At 38.2% G+C, this 21,212-nt stretch overlaps 1 protein-coding gene across 5 annotated transcripts in view; it reads left to right on the forward strand.

The window, feature by feature from the left end:
• rhobtb1 (Rho related BTB domain containing 1) overlaps positions 1-21,212 on the forward strand; it is a 67,895-nt gene that overhangs the window by 35,599 nt on the left and 11,084 nt on the right. For 4 of the 5 annotated variants that reach the window (XM_048609061.1, XM_048609060.1, XM_020510844.2 and 1 more), the window contains exons 4-6: positions 4,833-5,018; positions 15,162-16,147; positions 18,044-18,162. In XM_048609061.1, coding sequence (XP_048465018.1) covers positions 4,833-5,018; positions 15,162-16,147; positions 18,044-18,162 — 1,291 coding nt within the window. Of the gene's footprint in view, positions 1-4,546; positions 4,617-4,832; positions 5,019-15,161; positions 16,148-18,043; positions 18,163-21,212 lie in introns of all 5 variants that reach the window. The other variant, XM_048609063.1, reaches the window with a different exon arrangement.

Consider the following 21,212-nt stretch of genomic DNA (forward strand, 5'->3'; position numbering starts at 1 on the left):
ATGAATTTAATTCAAAATCTCTGCTCATTTATCCAAATTGGCTGTAACACCATATTATGGGTACTCTCATAGGCAAAATTGCATAAAATCATCTTCTCAAGTTATTGCTTCATTTGTGGCAAGTTGTTGCGAAGCCTTTTATACAACTTCCTTGACTATCATTTGACTTCTCATGACCTGCAAGATTTTAATTGAATTGCTTACTATAAATAAGCTGAGGCCCAATCTGTACTCTGTATAAGAGAACAGAAAATAAGAGGATTCAGTCATATGCCTCTGGTGTAAGGAGTTTGGATGCTTGCCCAAAATGGCAGATAAAAATATCATTCTTGTATTTGTGCCCAGGCTGTAGCTAACCAAACATGTGACAGAAACCTGCAGGAAATGAGAAGTCCTAAAGCAGAAAACTGCTGGTAACTGTAGATGTTGATTTGCTTATTAAAACAGCTGACACCGATAGTCGCCAGTGGTTGCTGTTGACTTTGAATGCGATCACCTTTGTCAGTCCTAATTTCCCCTCAATCACTGAACGATGACAGGTACCTTGGGTATATTTTGGTAGCATGTACTAAATGAGAAGTGAACTAGGTCCAATGGTCTGCAATGCTTTCTTCACTTTTTATGTGTATGGATTTACAGTTTGATATTTTGAGGAGTTGGCTCTGAATATTGTAATATTAACAATATCAACAATAATACCATACAATTTGCACAGCAGCATATATATAATGTGCCCCCATTGTAATGATGTCTGATTTGTTGCCATTCCACTTTCTTAAATCCCATTTCCACTTCATGTAAAGACCATTTTTTGTAGAAAAAAAGGAAAGTTAAAAGTTTAGGTCGACTTTATTGTGTGTAATACCGAAATGTTATGTGATACATGGTGTTTGATAGTAGTTAAGTTTTTGAGACACATTTTCCAAATTACCAGTGTGTCTGAAGTAAAAAAAAAACAAAAGAACTGCAGATGCTGGAAATCGGAAGCAAAAACTGACATTGCTGGAAAATCTTAGCAGGTCTGGCTGTATCTGTATAGAGAAATCAGAGTTCATGTTTCTGGTCCAGTGACTGTTCTTCAGAACTGTGTGTGAGAGTTTGAAGTAATTGCTGCAAGTACAAATGCCTTAATTCCAATACTATCAGTTCTGAAGATGGGTCATTGGATTTGAAACATCAGCTCTGCTTGCTGTCCACATATGGTGCCAGACCTGAGTTTCTACAGCAGTTTCTTTCCAGCACTCTCAGTTCTTTATTGTATGCCTTAATTCCAATTTGTTGTAGTGGATGTTGGACTGTAAGAAAGGTAAACAGATTTCATGTAGTAATTGGAGGGATTGAGAGTGGGGAAGGAAGAGGGGCACTGTACCATGCAGAAATGAAGACGTTTACAACAAATTCCAATGTGGTACAGTTTCTGAAAGCTTTTCATAGTTAATATATTGTGACATTGTACTGCTATGCAGGCCAAGGCTTTTGGCTATCTGATACTATTTGTTATGTCTTGTGATCTGTTTGGAAGAGTAATTTCACATTTTTCTTTCAGTTGAAGGTGGGCAGTGGTCTTCACAGGGTGCCTGCCACTGTTTGTGTTTCTGTACCTGAGGTCTTCCAAACATTTGCTGCCCATGTTTAACTTGCAGCAAGTCCTGTTCCCTATCACCCCTGTGCTCACTGACTGACATAGGCATTTGGTCAAGGAAAAGTCTTCATTTTAAAGTTCTCATCCTTGATTTCAATTCCATCCTTCATCTTGTCCTTTCCAATCTCAATCGCCAACCCCACAACCCTCAGATATCTGTGCTCCTCTAATTTGTGCCTCTTGCATGTTGCCAGTCATAATTACTTCATTGGTGGTTGTGCCTTCAGTTGCTTAGACCACAAGCTGTGAAATTTCTTCCCTTTTATCTCCTGCTTTCTACCTTCTTTGATTCCTTCAAAGTTACTTTTGAGCATCTGACCTAATACCTCAAGTGGATTTGTGTCATACTTTGTAATTCTCCTTTTAAATGCCTTATAATATTTAATTACATTAAAGATACAGTGTAAAACTTTTGTTGTCCTTTCCTAGTGTACATTTTGTGTTAGAATTCCATCAATCTTTCTACTGAGGGCACAGAGAAATCTGTTCTTTCAACTGAGGCCAAATTAAGGGACATGGAGGCAGTTTTTACTTGCTGGCAACTTGGGGCAGGAGTATGATGGTTTCTATCTGAAACCCAGAATTGCAGGTCTGTTGTTGGCTTTTTAAACTAGTTACCATATTTGCATCTGATACCTAATTTCCTGACCAATTAGTTTGAGCAGACATGAATGTCATGTGCCTGAGTTAAAGATACAATGCAAAAGTGGCATTTGATGGGTCCTGATAGCCAAAGAATAAAATAATTGCTAGGAATCTCATCATTCCAAGTCTGTGCCTTGATTTAGTGCTGCTTCCATAGATGTGACATTAGGATCTGGCTCCAATACTCTCATTGGTAGAAATTGTAAGGAAATTGGTTGGATTTTTTGTTGTGACTCGTACGCCAAAAGTAAACAAGAGCAGATGGTATTGACAGAAGTGTAAAGTCTGCATTAAAGGAGGCAACAACTCCGTGCTCTGCTCAACAGCACATAGATGCTACATTTTGGGGCCTTTGATGAAGATGATCCTTTTAGAGCAGCCCAAAACCGTGCAATGTACTAATAGGCTTTTGAACTACGCTGTGCACAGTCAAGACATTGAAGGTGTTTGTCTCAAACATAAGTGATGTGACATTGCAGGCATTTGTGAGGATGTCGTCTTCATCCATGGAAAGAATGATTAACTTGAAGCCTCAAATGCATCAATTTTGGTGAATGCTTGCCAGACTTCAATGGATTGCCCGTTATGAATGTAACAATAATAGGATTGATCAAAAGTATAGCCGTGATCCTTCAACAGTGATCCAGTGATCATGGTCCGCTGTTCGTCAGTTCATTTGCTGCTAAGGATGTGTAGGTAGAGCTGCCTTGGTGGGATTTGAATCCATGACATTAACCTGGACCTCTAAATTACTAGACCATTGACATTACAAATACACCACCATCACCACATGGTACTTTAAATTGTCCATGAAGATGACCTTTTTCCAGTAAACTATGTAGTGGGCATTGATTCTTATGCACTACATCTCCCTCTCCTATTGAGTGGCATGTCTCTTAATGTGTAGGCTATTTCTGTTCCCACTACCGATGAGGTTCCGCTGATCATCTTGGCCACTCTTGGGGTCCAAGGTATGAGTAAGCATGAGTAAGACTTTAACCAAGCTGATTGTGCTTGCAATCTCAGGCATACAAATCTGCAAAATAACTATAGGGGACTTTTTTATTGACTTCTGAGATGAGTTTTGCTGGCTAGACAGTGTTTGTTGCCCATCCCTAGTTGCCTTTGAAAATGTGATGATGAGCTGCGTTCTTGAACCGCTGAGGTCAAGGTACTGTAGGTAGGCTGTCAACCTCCGCATCTTCACAACTATATAAAGCTTCAAACAGTTGTAAACCCTAAGCCACAACCAGAAGAAACCAGCCAGCAACTAATCGCAAGTGGTTGATGTCTTTTAAATAGTTCTGGTGGGGATTCCTACTTACGCTGAACGTGTTTTTTCAACAAAATCTCTTTATTTTGTCTATCCCACCAATATTTTAACTTTTGGCTAGCTTCATATTTAGATGTGGAGGTCCTCAATGAAGAAAGGTGATGTTTCTTGGTAAACTGTTGTTGATGTTTTTCCTTGGCCTCTTTCATTTTGTTGGCAAGGTGATTGGCATACTGTACTGCAGGTTCTTTGTTTTTTTTAGTACGTGTTTCTTTAGAGTGATTTGTCTCTGCATAACTTGGGGAGTTACCAGATACTGTATTTTGGGAGCTTTGGTTCTAGGCTTCTTACCTTCCTTGCTCAGAGGTCTCCAGTTTAGCTGTGTAAGATGAAGAGAGGACATTAGCTGGAATGATTTTCTCCAAAGTAGTACCACTGCATCAAATCAGTATTGCGTATTGATTAAGATTATGATCTGCCTGCTCAGAATATTGCCCATGGTCATTCATTATGCTTACATGAGCATGCAATTTGCCCTGATAGTGTGCATATACCATTTGGGAGCCCTTGAGGCACATGTAGCACCAAAAAAAAAAACAAATGTAAACATTCCTAATTTTTGGTCCTTGGTTTCTGAAATCAGACTGATCATTTCAAAATAAAAGTGTGTGTCATAGCTTTGTTTTGATTATATTTATTTTGACATTTTTATCCCAGTTATATAACATTTTAATGAGCTTGACTTAAAAGTGTGGTGACTATTATTATTATTATCATGCCTACTATTTTACAGAAAAGAATTTAATTAAAATTTACTCACCAAAATAATAGAAGCCTGAGGCATCTGGAAGATAGATTAAAGTAACATTAACCTGTGGGGAGAAAATGTATTTTATTCAAACTAAAAGTAATGCAACATTTAAACATTCATTTTCAAACCAAAACTAAATAATCCAAACATTTGTTTTTATTAACATTTTGTACAGAGAATGAGATCCAAAGTAAATACTGCCTCCAGGAAACTATCATACAAGCATTGTGGACATACCACATGAGGTAATATAGCAAAGTTAGCTCTGGAACTACCAGGAGGAAGTGCATGACTAGATATGTGTTTCAGTATCATTCTCTGCTCATTTGCAGTATGTCATCAGTTTTGCATGGAAAGAGATATTACACACTGCTGAAAGCGACATGTGAATAATTTTAATAAGGTGAAGAACTGTACATCAACATTCAAATTAACCAGTTACAATCTTGTTTTGTTTTCAGGTCTGATGTGGTGGTCCTGTGCTTCTCAATTGCTAACCCCAACTCACTTAACCATGTGAGAACAATGTGGTTTCCTGAAATCAAGCATTTTTGCCCACGAACACCTGTTGTCTTAGTTGGCTGTCAGTTGGATTTGCGTTACGCTGATCTTGAGGCTGTAAATCGTGCACGCCGTCCCTTAGCAAGGTAATATATGGTAGTTGTGCTGTAAATATCTTGATAAAAGGAACATGCATCTCTGTAAAAATGCACGTAGCATAATTCTAATCCTCATGGAAAATTTTGGTGCAGGTTGTTGTACAACAAGTGAGTTGTCTTTCTAATGGCAGAAAATTAAGATGCAGATTCAGTATGTAACAGTAGACATAACAAGCCACTGGCCTGCGCAGATGGTATATAAGTTGGTAAATAACAGAGAATGGCACTGAATACAGAAATGCACAGGAAACCAGTTTGGCAGTGTCTCTATCTAAATGCTGATTTGTTAACTGCCAAGACTTATTCTAGGCACCAAATCCCCAGCAATCGGCTAATGAAACAGATAAAAAGACAGGTGCACTGCAAAGAAGGCTCGTGGAAAAACTGAAGATTATAGGAAGCAAAACAACTGATAACAAATGGCCAAGTCAAAATAAAAATCACGTTTAATAACAAGAGACTTATTTTGAAAGGCTTGGCTTGGGGATAAAAGTAGCCTGTGCAGAATTGAAGATGTCCCAATAATTGCATCCTTTAGAACAGGAACTATTTGCCTACTGTTTCTGATTGTGGTAAGTTTTTCATTTTATGTTTGATCATTTCTGCCTCAATTATTTCACGTTGCCAGTTACCAATAGATCTTGCATAACATGTGAACCTTAATAATGTAGTGCTAATGCAGTTTGCAAATGTCTGTTAATTATTTAACTAGATTTTGGAGTGTTCTTCTTTTCACTCTTGTTTGTGTTAAATTATAAAAAATGTACAGTAGTTTTTTTTTTACATTTCTGAATATGAATCATCCATGTCTTCATCTTTGAGCCAAAAATGCACCAATCCTTTGTGATGCTGTTCTCTGTCCAACGTGAAAATATTGGTGCAGCTAAGAGAAGCTTCAAACAGAATGTGAGTAGTACACTCCTTGGAAAAAGACTCTGCCTGAAGAGGATTCTTCCAAGGGCCATGTCAGATGAATGGGCTTTGTTTGTCACAGGCCACAGATGAAGTCTCTGTGGGTAAATTTCCCTTCAACCTTGCAAGAATCACTTAACAGGAGATTTATGAGCTCCATAAGTCACAAGAGTGACATTTTGGATTATTCTGCACCATGTCTTCAACCAAGTGCATTATGATACAAAAATATATGGAACTGGGGCAAAAAAAGTTGTGATCCAACAAGCCATTCCCATATGGTATTTTCTTAAGACAGTATCTCTATTCAGATACATACACCTTAAAACTTACCAGCATCTTCATAAGTTTATTGATACTGTGTCTTCTGAAGTTTACACTTCAGGCTGTTACACAAAGGTTAATATAAACCATGGAGGTCCTTGTAACTCATCCTTTTCTATCAAAAGTATTCAGCTGCCACTCTAATGATTGCAGATTTTGTCTCTGTTACCCCAATGAGTAGTCTTCTTTCCAGTAATTGATCATGGTTTGCATGAAATATTTCTAACTTCAATCTTGTGCTTGTCCTTCACCTGTTAATGCCAAGGTCCCTTTGTTCTGCATTGAGGTTTAGCTATATTGGCGCTCCATATTTTTCTTATTCTATTCTATTTAATATTTCATAGCTCCGTAGATTCCTTTCTCATCTGACTCCTCAGTGTTGGAAAATCCAAACTTTTCAAGGACTCAGGAGCAGCCTCCAACACCTCCCAGAGTTTCCTTTAAGCTTAACTTATGCCTTGGTTAAAAGTGAATGCGAAACAATTTTTCTATACCATGGGATATATGTGCTACTTATGAGGCCAGCATTTGTATTCCGTGCCTAATTGCCCAACTGAGTGGCTCCCTAAGACCATTTCAGAGGGCAGTTAAGTGTCAGCTATATTGTTATGGTTTGGAGTCACATGTGGGTCAAACTGGGTGATTGTACAGACTGGAAAATTTGGCTTGTATACCAGAAATGAGGCTGTGTATGAAGCACAATTTTCTCGTCTATGCCTAAATTTCTAATGTGCACTCTTGGAAGGTAAGGTTCCTGGTTGGGTGTGAAATTAGACATTTCCCTGTTAAGTGTTGAGCCCACAGTCACAAGATTTTTTTCAAGCTCTTGCTATTTACCTCAATGTAACTGAATAGCATGCTTCCTACTCTTGTAATATATAATATTTCAAAAATGGAAACAAACGTACAGACTTGAGAACATCTGAACAAAAGACTGATTAATATTTTAAGTGCAGACTCCTCAGTATTAAAAACTAGAAAACAGGCAAGAGCTTTCATCATTTGAGCAAATTGGAGAGGAAGAGAACCACAGAGGAGGAGTTAATGGATTTAATGACTTTCAAAGACAGTTCATAATGAGCTTAAAAAATTAGCACTATTAGATGATAGACAAAGATTATCTCAATCATCCAGAGAGATAAACCAGCTATTGCTAACCAGAGAAGTTATGGAAAGTATTAAGTTGAAGGAAAAAGCATATGAGGAGGCAAAAGTCAGTGATTGCCCTGAAAATTGGAATAAATTCAGAATCTAACAAAGGAGGACTAAAAACATATCAAAGAGAGAGAAAATAAACTAAAAGGGCAAACTAACAATGAATATAAAAACTGACAATAACAGCTTTTTATTTTTAAAAAGTAAGAGAGAGATTAAAATTAGCATTGGCCATAGAAAATGAATCTGGGACGATAATTGTAGGGAGCAAGGAAATGGCAGAGGAGTTAAACATATACTTTAAATCAATCTTTTCAATGGAAGATACTTTGAATATCTTGTTAATAGTAAAGAATGCAGGGAAGGAATTAAATACCATCACAAGAGAAGTAGTATCAGACAAACTAATGGGGCTAAAGGCAGATAAGTCTCCTGGCCTTGATAGCTTGCATCCTAGTATCCTGAAAGTAGTAGCTAAAGAGATAGTGGATGCACTGGTTGTAATTTTACAAAAATTCTTGCATTTTGGAAAAGTGCCAGGGGATTGGTAAACTGCTAATGTGACACCTCTGTTCAAAGGGAAGGGAGGCAACAAGCTGCTAACTTTAGGTCAATTAAAACTGACATGTATTGTTGAAAAAATGTCAGAACCCATTATCCAGGAAGTAATAGCAGCACATTTGGAAAATCATAATCTAATCGAGCAGAGTCAACATGGCTTTATGAAAGGGAAATCATTTTAGACTAATTTATTAGAATAAATTGTGATTTAGGGATGGGAGAAATTGGTAAGAAAATAGGTGCAAAGTAAGGAGGAGGAAGATGGTATACTCTTCCATGAACTGTTTTCCACTAAATAGGAAAAATATGGAGAGATCAAAGTTATGAAGATCAGTAGAAATAGAAGCGGTTTTATCATCAATAGTCACTACTTTTGTATTCACTTAACACTGCAATGTACTTGAGTTCCTAGTCTAGTACCTCCCTTCCAGATTTCTGTGATCTGTAAACCCTACTGTGCCCAAGTATAATTTGAACAGTGTATTTAAGGGCTGCTTCCCCAATTGACTGTGGCAGTAGAACCAATTAGATAAGCTGGAGAAAAATAAAAATGGAGCAGACCGGAATTCTGTTTCAGAATAGTGCAAAGTCTTTTTCTTATTGTTCTGGAATGTGCTGAAGATGTTGAATACCTAGTTAAATGCTTGGCCAGCCCATTTATTGGTATTCAAGAAAAGCTTGGGTTAACTTTCGAGGTGAATGAGTGCCATTAGTAATATTGCAGATTAGTTTTCCTGCATTAAGAACTTTATTTTTGTCATCTGCAAGCCTTGAAATTTCCCCCTGCACAACAAGATCTAGATTATCAATATATGCCAGGAAAAGCAAGGATCCCAATACTGATCCCTGGGATATGCCACTACATCACCTTCCCAAACGCATCCATTGACCATTACTCTGTTTCTAATCATCAGCCAGTTTTGTATCCATGTTGCTACTGACCCTTTTATTCCATGACCTGTAACTTTCCATTCTTGTGTGGCACTGTATCAAAAACCTTCTGAAAGTCCATATACACCACATCAACAGTGATACCCTCATTGAACCTTTCTGTTACCTCTTTCAAAAAAAGACTCCTGCAAGTCAGTTAAACATGATCTCCCCTTTAGAAATCCATGCAGATTCTTTCTGATCAACTCATCTTTTTCATGTAACTATTAGTTCTATCCCGAATAATTGTTTCTAGAATCCTCCCCATCACTGAAGTTAGACTGACTTCCTTTCCTGCTACTATCTTGCTGTGTATCAAAGCTGCTGGGTTCTGGAAAATGTGTGGAAGCTCAATTATATATGTTTTAAGAAGATGGTATGCCTGTTTTGAATCAGGAGGCAAGTGATATTACATTTTTAATTTTTTTTAGTCCGTGTGAACTAGGGATAGGAGGTTTATAAGTGTCCCCCACTTTGTTTACGTTGTTACAGTGCAGCCATTACCTATATTTTAGAGAATACATGAGCAAATACAAAGAGAGAGAAATGAATTCAGGAAAGTATTAACTTATGCCTGGGAGGCCCCTGGCTATCAATTTCAAAATTTGGAAGGCAGCTATTTGGTGAAAGCTGGGATAGCAACAATTTCACTCCTGTGTACTCTCGATCCTACCTGCTAAATGGATATACAATATAGGTACCATGAAATTTGCAACAGCCAAGAGAAACAAATACCTAGCCAATGTGCCACATTTAATGAAGTATACAATAGATGAGTCCCTTCTGATGGGGCATGTTTGAATCTTATAGTGTACAAGATTTAGTGTACGATTATTTGTGCCATCAACAAAATGTGATGTGCCAACAGGACATGCACGTTCATCAGTGAAAGAGTTGACCAGTTGCTTGACTAACTTAGTTCTTTAGCAATCAAATTTTCCTATTACACATGTTCGTTCACATTGGACAAACTGCACTTGCTCTGAACATGATAATCTTGAGTCCAGAAAACCCAACATCCAGATTCTATATCTGTGCATGCCAAATTCATCACTGCTATCTGCATTCTGCAGATGTCAAATACAGCAAACAGTCATTGCACCCAGCAGCATATTCATCTTGAGCCAATAATGAACTTCCAAGCAGTTGCAATCTTGCTTCAAGTTCTCTACTATGGTAATTTTCTATGCCTCTTGTATCCCAAATAACCTGCAGAAAATGTGGACAATGATGTCTTCCCCACCATTGACTAATTTATATAGTCAAATACAGCAATGCACAACTTTGACTCCATTGTACAATATTCAGGAAACAGGAACACTCCAAATAAAACCAGTATTTCAGAAAATTGTCTTCTACATCTTGTCACCTCATTTTTCCTCCATGTTCTTGTGTAGTAATCATAAGCTCAGACATTGTCCTCCTACATCAATAGTGTTCTGACTACCTATACACAAGTTAGGATGTGTGAGACTATTTATTCCAGGTAGTCTAATATTGGATTTAGCATGAGAAGACTGCTGCGGGTAAGGGGTGAGTAAAATGAATGAACCAGCTGCAGGCCTATGATTAGCCTATAAGTTCTGTGAGACAGCACATATGTATCTGTAAAATCACCTTGATATAGTGGTCAACTTCTCACTCGTTTTAAAAAAGTATGCTGGGAATCTGTTGAGAGGAATTACAGATTTCAATTTTCAAATGTAAAAGGAATGAACTAGCTTTGGAATGGAACACTCGACATTCTTAATGCTACATGTGCCATGCTTGCCTTTAATTCTGAGAACTTCTAGATGGCCGTGGTTCTTTGCTTTCATGTGTCAGTAGGCTGTTTGATCTCCTGGAGGTCATATCCATAAGCAAGAAAGCACAGAGACCACTGATTATTAATTCATGCAAAAATGGCAAATCTTCATCATCAGCAGGTTATTTTTCAGTAAGAGTCATCCCATGAACCAAATGTTAAAATTGTCATTGATAGGCCTCTTCATTCTGCGATGACAAGAACAGCTTAAATTTGGGCCTTTAATATTGTTAAATGTTCCAAGGCACTTCACAGGACTGTTATCAAACAAAATTTGGCACTGAGCCATGTAAAAGTACAGGAGAAGAGTTGACTGAAAACCATCAGGGCAGATTTTAAGAAACCTCTTAAAAGAGAAGAGAAGAGTAGAATGGCTTGGAGTCCAGGCAGCTGAACTTACTGCTATTACTACTACAATTAAAATTGGCTGCACAAGTGAACCGAATTGGAGACACTCGGAGCTTTCAGGAGGTTGTGGAGATGGAGGTGACATTGCCTGTAAACCGCGAGGCTGCTCGTGTGTGTAGCCGTTCAGAGGATCCAGACATGGTGATTAGCATTTGCAGCATTGATTTCTGCTGCTTGTATTCACTGTGGCACATAAACCCTGGAGGTGTGTGCAGAAGCAAGGAGAATTAGTAGGGACACTGGTTGAATGACACGTAGAGATGGGGAGGCGTTCAGGCCATGCAGAGATTTGGGGGAAAAAAGAATGAAAATTTTAAATTTGGGACACTGCTGCTCTAAGAGCTAGTGTAAGTCAGTATAATGTTAATGGGTTAGTGAAACTTGGTGCGGCTTACTGTGCAGGCAAAGTTTTTGAATCTGATCAGGTTTACAGGCAGTTCAAGGTCGGAGAGCATTAGAATACTTGAACTTGAGATAACAGATACATGGATGAGGTTTCAGTAGCTGATGAAGTAAGGCAGGATGGAAGTGTGCAATATTATGGAACTGGAACTAGAGAGCTTTAGGTGTTGGAAAGGGTGCAAGGTCAGAGGCTCAGGTCAGCTCAGGATTAAATAGCAGCTTTAGACAATGACTAGGGCGAAGGATGGAGTCCATGGCTAGGGAACAATGTTTGTGACGGAGACTAATGAAAATAGCTTCAGTCATTCTAATCTTTAATTAGAAAAACATGTTTGATCATCCAATACTGGATGTTGGATAAACAGCATGACAAATGAAGGGCAATGAAGGGTTGACAGAAGTTTGAGTGATGTTAGCAAGGGGTTGTATGTATATAAGAAATTAAGTCCTTTGTCCATAAGTTCTTTGGCAGTCTTCCTGTACTGCCTGCTTCTCAGGTTCCAAAATCCTTTACTGTTCCTAAACTTCTCAGTTTCTTGAGTCCAGTCCTTTGTCCACTTTCCTTCCTTTCCTCCCATCATTAGCAGCAAAACCTTTTAGCCACATTTGTCTTACTCCCTCAGATTCCTTCCCTAAACTGCTTTGTCTGCCTCCATTTTTTAAAAGATCTTCTCAAACCCAATAATTAAGTTTTTCAGTCCACGTTTCTAACTTCTCTCTGGTTTGATGCTCATGTTTTTACTTTTCCTGCTATGAAGCACCTTGGGACATTCCTTGTATTAAGTGTCAGATTTCACTGTTGTGTTGGTCTCCTATGTCTGGGTCAGGAGATTGCTGGATTAGGTCATGAGAGAGGAAACTGGAAGAATGGAGGAGGCAATTTGATTGGACCGGTTGAACGGACCAGGATCAGATATGTGGGATGGTTAAGAGCGGTTAAAGAGGCATATCACCAAGGGAATTGTGGAAATGTTCAAGGGTAGATAAACCTGGTCTTCAGTGGTGTTAGCTGTAGCCCTTTTGTATATGAGTTAAAGGTTATTGATTTAGATCCCACTCCAGAGATTGGAACACGTGGTCTTGAATACCGTATTGTCAGAACTGCTGTTCTTTATATAAAATATTAGACTGACACTTCCACTGTCCACTTCGATAAATATGTTTAAAAATGTGTGGGCTTGATTTTCACCACTGCCAGAAATCTGGTGAAAATCTGCTGATTGTGGAATTAAGTAGTGGAAGGGGGTGTGCATGTTGGAAGATTCTCTTTGGCGTACATCAGCTTTTTCTTTGAAGTTTAAAGAAGCTGATTTTTGAAGATGAATTTGAAACTTTTAATTGTTGGGCAGTGAAGATTTTCAACACATTCTATTAATAGAAATGCAAATGAGCAAATTCACTTGACCTTCCGGTGACTTGATTGCCTTTGTCAGCTGACCATAATAGAAGTTATTTTTGGCATTTATTCGGTCTCTGAATAAAATATCCCTGCATTCTTTGAGAGACTCCTAAGCCAGTTATCGATTTATAAACCAAATTACTTAATCCTCGCCGCCTAACATCCTGCCTGCTCTCACGTAACAACTGGTCTGTGCAAATCTGGCTTTTGTCTAGGTTGTTAACATGCATTGGTGGCTCTTCGGTCACAATGTCAGAAGAATTTGCTTAAAGTTACAAATGACAGCCAATTTTTCATTTGAATTTCTCTACCCATTTGAAGCCAGAAAATACAGTTGTAGAGGTTAATTTATAATTTATTTCAGATCGAACAGAGAGATGAAAATTACAAAATTGAAACTTCTGGCTAAAGTCTGATTATTTTTGCTCCTGCTACAATTTTGCAAAGGATCTTGAATTAGGCATCCAGTTCTCCAGACAGAAATAGGAATGAGCCTCACCAATATGCTTAAATTGAGGCTCCTTTGATGTAGTTAGGACATCAATACAATTTTGATCAATTTTAACAATACGTGGTGCTTATACTGTACAAGCTCACCATCTTGCACCGAACAGAACAGAGCCAAAGCAATCTCCTTTAATGGGATTGTTACAATTTGCTCAACGAGGGCCAAAAAATGTATTTATGGTGAATTTTATTAGGAATCGAGGAAGTTAAGTGTTTTACTCAAATTTTCAGTGTGACTTGAACATAAGCTTCAACTTTGCTAAGTAAGCTTTATAGTAAGTAGTAAGGCAAGTTTGCTGATGGAATTACCTGAACTTAACGGCTAACTTGTTTGAGACCAGTTACCTGATGTAGTGAAAGATGCATGAATCTTGCAAGCCATTTGAAAGAAGCTGCTTGGAAAACCATATATTTTTATAGTGTAGTTAATTATGTTAGGTAGTCTGAAATTTACTGAGACTCCACATGTCCTTTCTTTTTGTTGCATCAGGATAACACATTTGGATCCCCCATAAGTCAAGTGGTAACATTTCTCATTCTGTATTAAGTGCATCTTCATTGTCAAATTGATTTAAAACTTCATGTTATTTAATTTCATTTGTCATACTAACTTCCATTGAATTATCTAATTTCTCAGGGTTTGCAATATTAACGACTTTATATGTGCTTAAAGGTGCACTTTTCAGCTTTGATTAGTAAAATATTCAACGCATGTGTACTGTATGATATTTCAAAAAGTGTTGTATATCAGGAAGCATAAATACATTCTTTCCAATTGAGAGAAAGAACCCTTTAAATACAGGGTTGTGAGGCTGTGATTTTTCACAATATTTTTAACCTGTGGATATATGTATATGTTTTAAGGATTTTTGGTTATGCAGTCCATACAGCTTCATACGATTTTCACAGTTTTTAATCTAAATATGTTGCTACCTATCATAATGCCTTTCTATACTTGGAATGAGCCTCTGTCCCTATTTGTGTAAGGTGGCCTTTCCTTGTTTTACTTACAGATTATGCTTAGTCTCCCGTGTTTGAAAAACACTCTATAAAATATTTTCTGAAAACATTCTGGAATTGTTTGTCCCACACATGCTTTTACAATGTTGCAATTTGCCCTTCACCTAAATATTAATGTATTTAATCAAAATAGACTTAGTACTTATCACTAGCTTAAATTTACACAGATCTAGTTTGTGAAATGTGCTCTTTCTGTTAAATATAATAGGACTGCATTATTTGGTGTAGCAGTATGTCGCTCAACAATAGAGAATAAACTGAGAAAATACACAACATGCTGTGTTGCAAAAGTAGTGCTGTACTTAAGAGAAAATAAATACTTTTCCATTCTATCCATGGAAGAGTTTTTTTTATTTGTTACATGTGGTTGAGGAAATGATATGTGGAAGATAAATACCAATACTACTGTTTTGGGTTGAATGGCAGAACCTTCCCAACAAAGCCATATATCTTTTAGAAGATCATTAACTCATCTGACATCTTGTAACTCTGTCAAGTGTGGTGAGGATTTTCAATTATTGAGATATATTTAGCTTCCATTTAAGTCGGTATCACTATTAACAGTAAGCATGAGCTTTTGTAAAAGAAAGAAAATCTTGCAATTTATATACCACCTTATCAGAAATTTCTTCAGTGTTTTAAAAACAAGAAGCTGTTAGCAAATGTACAATTGAAATAATTTCCTTTTATGTTGTGTTTTATACCCTAGACCAATAAAACCCAATGACATTTTACCTCCTGAAAAGGGCCGAGAAGTAGCCAAAGAACTTGGGATTCCCTATTATGAAACAAGTGTGTTTGATCAGTTTGGCATCAAGGATGTATTTGATAATGCCGTCAGAGGTGCACTGATTTCTAGGCGACATCTTCAGTTCTGGAAATCTCATTTAAAGAAGGTGCAGAAGCCTTTACTGCAGGCACCATTCCTACCACCTAAACCGCCACCTCCAGTAATGAAAGTTCCGGATAATCCAGTGAGTGCTTTTAAACCTAGCCATCTGCTCGACAATCCACTGTGTGCTGATGTTATGTTTGTACTCCAGAACCAGGTTAAAATCTATGCTCACAAGGTGTACCTGGCTACCTCATCATCAAAATTTTATGACCTGTTTTTGTTGGATCTACCTGCTGAATCTTGGAAACATAATAAGAAAAATGAGAAACCAGTAAAACTCGGCCAAGACCATTTGATGAGGACTTTAAGCCTCGACACTGATGACGACAGTAGTGAGATCAGTGTCGGTTCAACACCGTCCATTCTGAGAACATCTAAAAGTGATAGCACTTTGAAAATGAATATGCACGAGGATGAATCTTCAGAAGAGAAGGGAGCACCATCTGGAAGATCGCTGTCTTTGTGGAGCAAAGCCTTTAACCATATTCATGAAGAAGACCTGGAGAACCCTGTAACAAAGAGGATGGGTCTCATGACAGTCGTTAAGATGGACCATTCAATCCAGCCAGGGCCTTTTGAAGCTGTATTACGTTTTCTGTACACAGGAGAGCTGGATGAAAATGAGAAAGATCTAATGAGAATTGCACAAATAGCAGAACTTTTGGAAGTTTTTGATTTGCGTATGATGGTTGAAAATATTCAAAATAAAGAAGCCTTTATGAATCAGGAGATCACAAAAGCATTTCATGTCAGGAAAGCAAACCGAATAAAGGAATGCTTAGCAAAGGGAACGTTTTCTGGTAAGGTTTTCCAATTTCTAACCTTCTGTATATTCCCTTGCAACACTTTTTCAAACAAAAACATGGTCTATCCCTGTTAAGTTTTAAATTAATTAATTCAAATCCGTATTTACAAGGGCAGGTAATGTTTGATAGTTTAATGTAGTTACTTTCAATAAGTAATTCTGCTAATATTAGACTAACAGGTAGCAAAAAGAAGTTTTATTTTAGAGAAAAACATCTTGGAAAATTCTAAAGCAATTTGAAGTTTAACCAGCTGTGTTCATGTTTTAAGTAACATCATTCTTCATTGTCTATTGATTCAATCTGAGCCGGTAACAGAATTTGTGAAACTTTTATTTGTTTTTCACTCTAGTCTTTCATACATCGTCACTTTTAATGAAACATATTGGTGACTGTGCCTTCACCTGCCTAGATCCTAAGCTCTAGAATTCCCTCTTTGTATTCCTTGTCTGCCATGCTACTTTACTTCCCTTCTTTAAGATGGTCCTTACACCTACTTCATTGACTTATCTTTTGGTCATCTGTGTTCCATATGTTCCTGTAAAATGTCTTGGGCAGTTTGATTATATTAAAAGCCAATCTGAAAATGTGAGTTTTTATGTTTCTGCTTGTACTACTTTTTTTCCCCTTGATGATCAAAGGCATCAAGAATTAAGGAAGGGGAGGCAGGAACATGGAGCTGAGGCCACAATCGTATCAGTCATGATCTTATTGAGGAGCAGAAGTATGTTAATCTTACCCAGCAAAAATCTGGCGAGGTTTCCTTTGATTTTTAATGCGAACTGTGCCAATGTGCAGCTTGATGTTGTGTACTAGTTTCGAATTGCATCTGAAATGTCGTTATGTGAGCGTTCCTCCACTGGTTTACTTTGCTTTGTTCTTTGTGTAAGATCAGACCTTGGTTTCAGAAGGTTAGGGAGGAGAGGAATTCATTCATGTAGCACTGTGACATGCAGACTGGCATTGATTCATAGGGACAGGCACGGCCCTGAGCCACCTCTTGCACGTTCATATTGTGTACTTCATTCACAGGTATTTTAATCAACCTGTTCAGAGATGTTGTTACATCATCTGGAGCAGGAAGGGCTTGAACCCGATCTGCTGGCCCAGAGGTAGTGACACTACCACTGCACCTCAGGAGCCCCCTTATACTTAGTTTATATAAGTGAAGAATACCATGTAGCCATATGGGTGACAGTCCATGACACAATTGTCCCGGTGAATCAATGTAAGTTATGTGAAAGAACTGCTTGGTTCAACACTGCAGCTATTGTGTCAATGCTTCCAGAGGTTTGTAGTGATTTGTTTGCCTTATTTGTGTACAGTCTGATCCTTTCTTTTTTTTCCTTTTGATTTGACTCGTCTTTGGAACCAAACTCTTTCAAACAGTCTTTGAGCTTGAAATGTTAATTTAGTTTCTCTGGCCACCGGTGTTGCCAGACTTGCTAAGTTTCTCAAGTATTTTCTTTTTTTTACTTCAGACTTTCAGCATCTGCAGCGTTTTGGTTTCATTTAAGCATTAGAAGGAACTAAACAAACGAGATAAAAACCATACCAACACAGTTGACCTTTCATAAAGTAAACAGTGTGGTTTTCAGAGAATACCTGTGTACGTGCAAAATGCTATTCCTTGCATATTAAGCATGGTATTAAATATCAGTCATGATAATGGATGGAATGTTGAGAGGTTAATTTGTTTAAATAATTTTATTCTTGGTGCCATGGTGTCTGAGGACGAACAATCTTAAGTATTTATAGGATGTACCAGATGCAGAATTCAATTATCTCTTGTCACTACTGCTTGGAAGAAAGCAATTAGAATGTGCTGTTTTTACATTTAGATTTTTACAGTTACAATGTTGGCAACAATTTTTTTCTACTTTTCAATGGCAGATGTAACGCTTAAATTAGAAGATGGGAGCATTAATGGCCACAAGTCTTTGTTGATTTCTAGCTGTGAGTGGATGGCAGCTATGTTTGGAGGGTCTTTTCTGGAGAGCTCAAACAAAGAGGTTAGTGCAATGAGCTTTATATTCTTAGAGAAGTACTAGTTATAATCTTGCATTGTAAATTAGAGTAAAGGATTAACATTGTAATGTATGTAACTTGTTTCAGCGCTCCCCACATAATACAATGAGCGCCTGAACAATGCAGATCAGGGAAGGTTTTTAGAGCCTGCCCTGTGTTAGCTGATTTTTGTTTGTGTAGAGACAAAAAAACTGCAGATGCTGGAATCCAAGGTGGGCAAACAAGAGGCTGGAAAAACACAGCAAGCCAGGCAGCAGACCTGAATAAGAGCTATTCCTGAAACGTTGACAGCTCCTCTCTTCCAGATGCTGCTTGGTTTGCTGTATTCTTCCAGCCTCCTGTTTGTCTACCTTTGTTTGTGTAGTGGTGGGAATGCCTACAGTTAATTTTTGTGCCTCTGTGGTGGGGAGCTCCAACAATTCCTTTCCTGGTTATGGCCTCTTCTGTCTGTTTAATTACATAGACAAGAAGGAATCAAGCTCAGTTGTGATGCTAAGTATCTTCCTGATGTCCAGGGTTGGATTTTCTCTCTTTCCCTTCTTTCATCTCTTTTTAGGCTGCACTGAGGTATTAAAATCTGTGAAATATACCACAGTTGTCTTGCTGCCTCAGTCGTGTTCCCAAAATCCTTGCACTACAAATCTCATTAAAACCTGGTGGTCTAGAGGACAATCCTCTCAGATTCCCTGCTATCCCACAAGAGACACAAGTAGAGATGGCCATGGAGCCTCTGTTTTGGTGCAGTTTTCTCTCAATACCACCACTAAACCTGACCTCTTTTAGACCCTGCTTCAATATCAGCAGCACGACACTATCCCAATGGTGCACATCACAGGGAGAGGCCATTTTGGATTTTCTGACTGGAGACTGCAGAAACTGTTTACTCAGTGATGTCATTTTGTTGATTCTTGCCCTAGAATTCCTATGAAGACTTGTTCCGACCTAACTTGTTATAATGAGTGCTTGAGAAAGTAACTTGCTGAGCTGGGGCATGGATTTCCAGATGGGAATCCCTCCGTTCCTGTGTCCGAAGAGGAGTTTGTGGAAGTTGCTGCATTCGAGGCTCCTACAGTGTGGCATCACAGAAAAGTTGTGGTTTTAATTCATCAGTACTCTCTCCTCAGGGTTTATGGACTCAGAATGCCTTATAGATTTTTGATTCAGAAGGCTTCACTTGCCTTAGAGCTCTAGCCAGCTGCTGGTTGAATACCTGCAGCTCACTTCCATCAGGGAACAACATTGTCTATAGTAGGGAAAGTGACCTAAGTAGGTTTTTTTAGTTGCTGCTATTGAATCCTTTCAAGTTTCTTGAGGGACTTTTGTCATGTTAGTCACACGCTCATTTAAAAAAAAAGTCACTGTACTATTTAAGTGGGCCTTGCAGTTTATCACCTTGGACCTAGTACTTGAGGAACAGTATAGTGAAAGTCTATTCAGTAGAATGGCAGGATTCCTAACAAGTAGAAAGAGCAAATAAGAGAGCTGGTGTCCAGTTAAAATTTTCATACAACAACACCTTCAGCTTATGATCAGGTAAGGTTTTCATTCAGTAGATGTCCAGTTAGTGTGTGTGATTCCAATCACCTTGTCGCGCATATTAATGCTCACTCCAGTAGAAGCTATCAGGAAGCTTCTGTCGTAATCCAATCTACGATTTTATCATCCTTCATAATTTAGAACTTTAAGAGAATTAATTGGTGAACAGGGCTCATTGTACAGTGGAAACTTATGATGCCAATAAGACTCCAATAGACATATTGAGGCCATGAGTGTGAATTTCAATAAAGCTGACTATGGGCATTCTGAAGTTTTCATAAATCGAGGGTAGATGCACTGCAGCTAATGTCAAGGTAGACTACTGCATCCTGCAAAATGTATAGCAGAAACGGCTATTACTTCCTGACGCTGTAGAAGATTACTATGATAAAGATGTTTTGAGAGAGCCCTTCAAACAGGAGTACAGGGAACAGACTGGAGAGCTGTCCGCTTGCAACTAGTCAAAGAAGTCAACAATTTACAACCAAAGGCTTTAATTTGAGTAGAAGTAAAACAAAATCCGTTAATCTGCCCTTCCTGCCTCATTCACAGTTGCTTTGTAAAGACATACATTCTTAACGGTTTCTTTACCATACAATACATTCTCTTGTGTATCACCAGCCAGACCCACTAAGATGTAAATATCAGTACATCTAAGAAGTGGCTGTGCACACTGACAACATCCCAGCTGTTGATCCTACCATCCTCTTTAGTAAAAATGTTTCTTCAATCTCTCCTCTAATCCTTCCACCAGTTACTTTAAATCTATGCCCTCCATTCTTTGACATGTCTGCTAAGATAAATAGGTAATCCCTATTTACTACGTCTAAGCCCCACATAAGTTGCTACCCCTCAACTATGTCACTTCGGTCTCCTCTGTTTCAAGAAAACAAAACCTAGTATACTCTATCTTTCCTTGTAGCTAAAATTTTTCATTCTTCATAGGACTCCTTTGTACCTTGTGCTGTGCAATTGCACATTTTCTGTAATGTGGTGACCAAAACTACAAGTAGGACTTGAGCAGTTGTCTAACTAGTCTTGAATATAGTTCTAGCATATCCTTGTTGCTCTTGTATTCTATACCAAAAGAAACGCATGCCATATGCTGCCTTAACCACCTGGTTGACCTATCTTGCTACCTTTAAAGTTCTCTGAAGAGATGCTCAAAGGGTCTTCTGCACCTCCTCTGCACTCCTTTCTTATACTACTTAGCATCTTCCAGTGGGCAAGCATTCCCTTGCTTTGTTGCACGTCCCAAAATATTTCTCATTCTCCAGATTGAATTTCATTTTTCACTTTTCTGTCCAACTTGGCAGAGTATCTATTTTCCTGCAGTCTTTCCTCTTCACTGTCACTCTCATGCGCACGTTTTGTATCTGCTAACTTCTTTTGTATTTATGAACAAAAAACAAAGCTGCTGGAAAAGCTCAGCAGGTCTGGCAGCATCTGTGAAGGAGAAAACAGAGTTAACGTTTCGGGTCTGGTGACCCTTCCTCAG

Source organism: Rhincodon typus, chromosome 20 (genome assembly GCF_021869965.1).
Source record: "Rhincodon typus isolate 14 chromosome 20, sRhiTyp1.1, whole genome shotgun sequence".
In the NCBI taxonomy this organism is placed as follows: Eukaryota; Metazoa; Chordata; class Chondrichthyes; order Orectolobiformes; family Rhincodontidae; genus Rhincodon; species Rhincodon typus.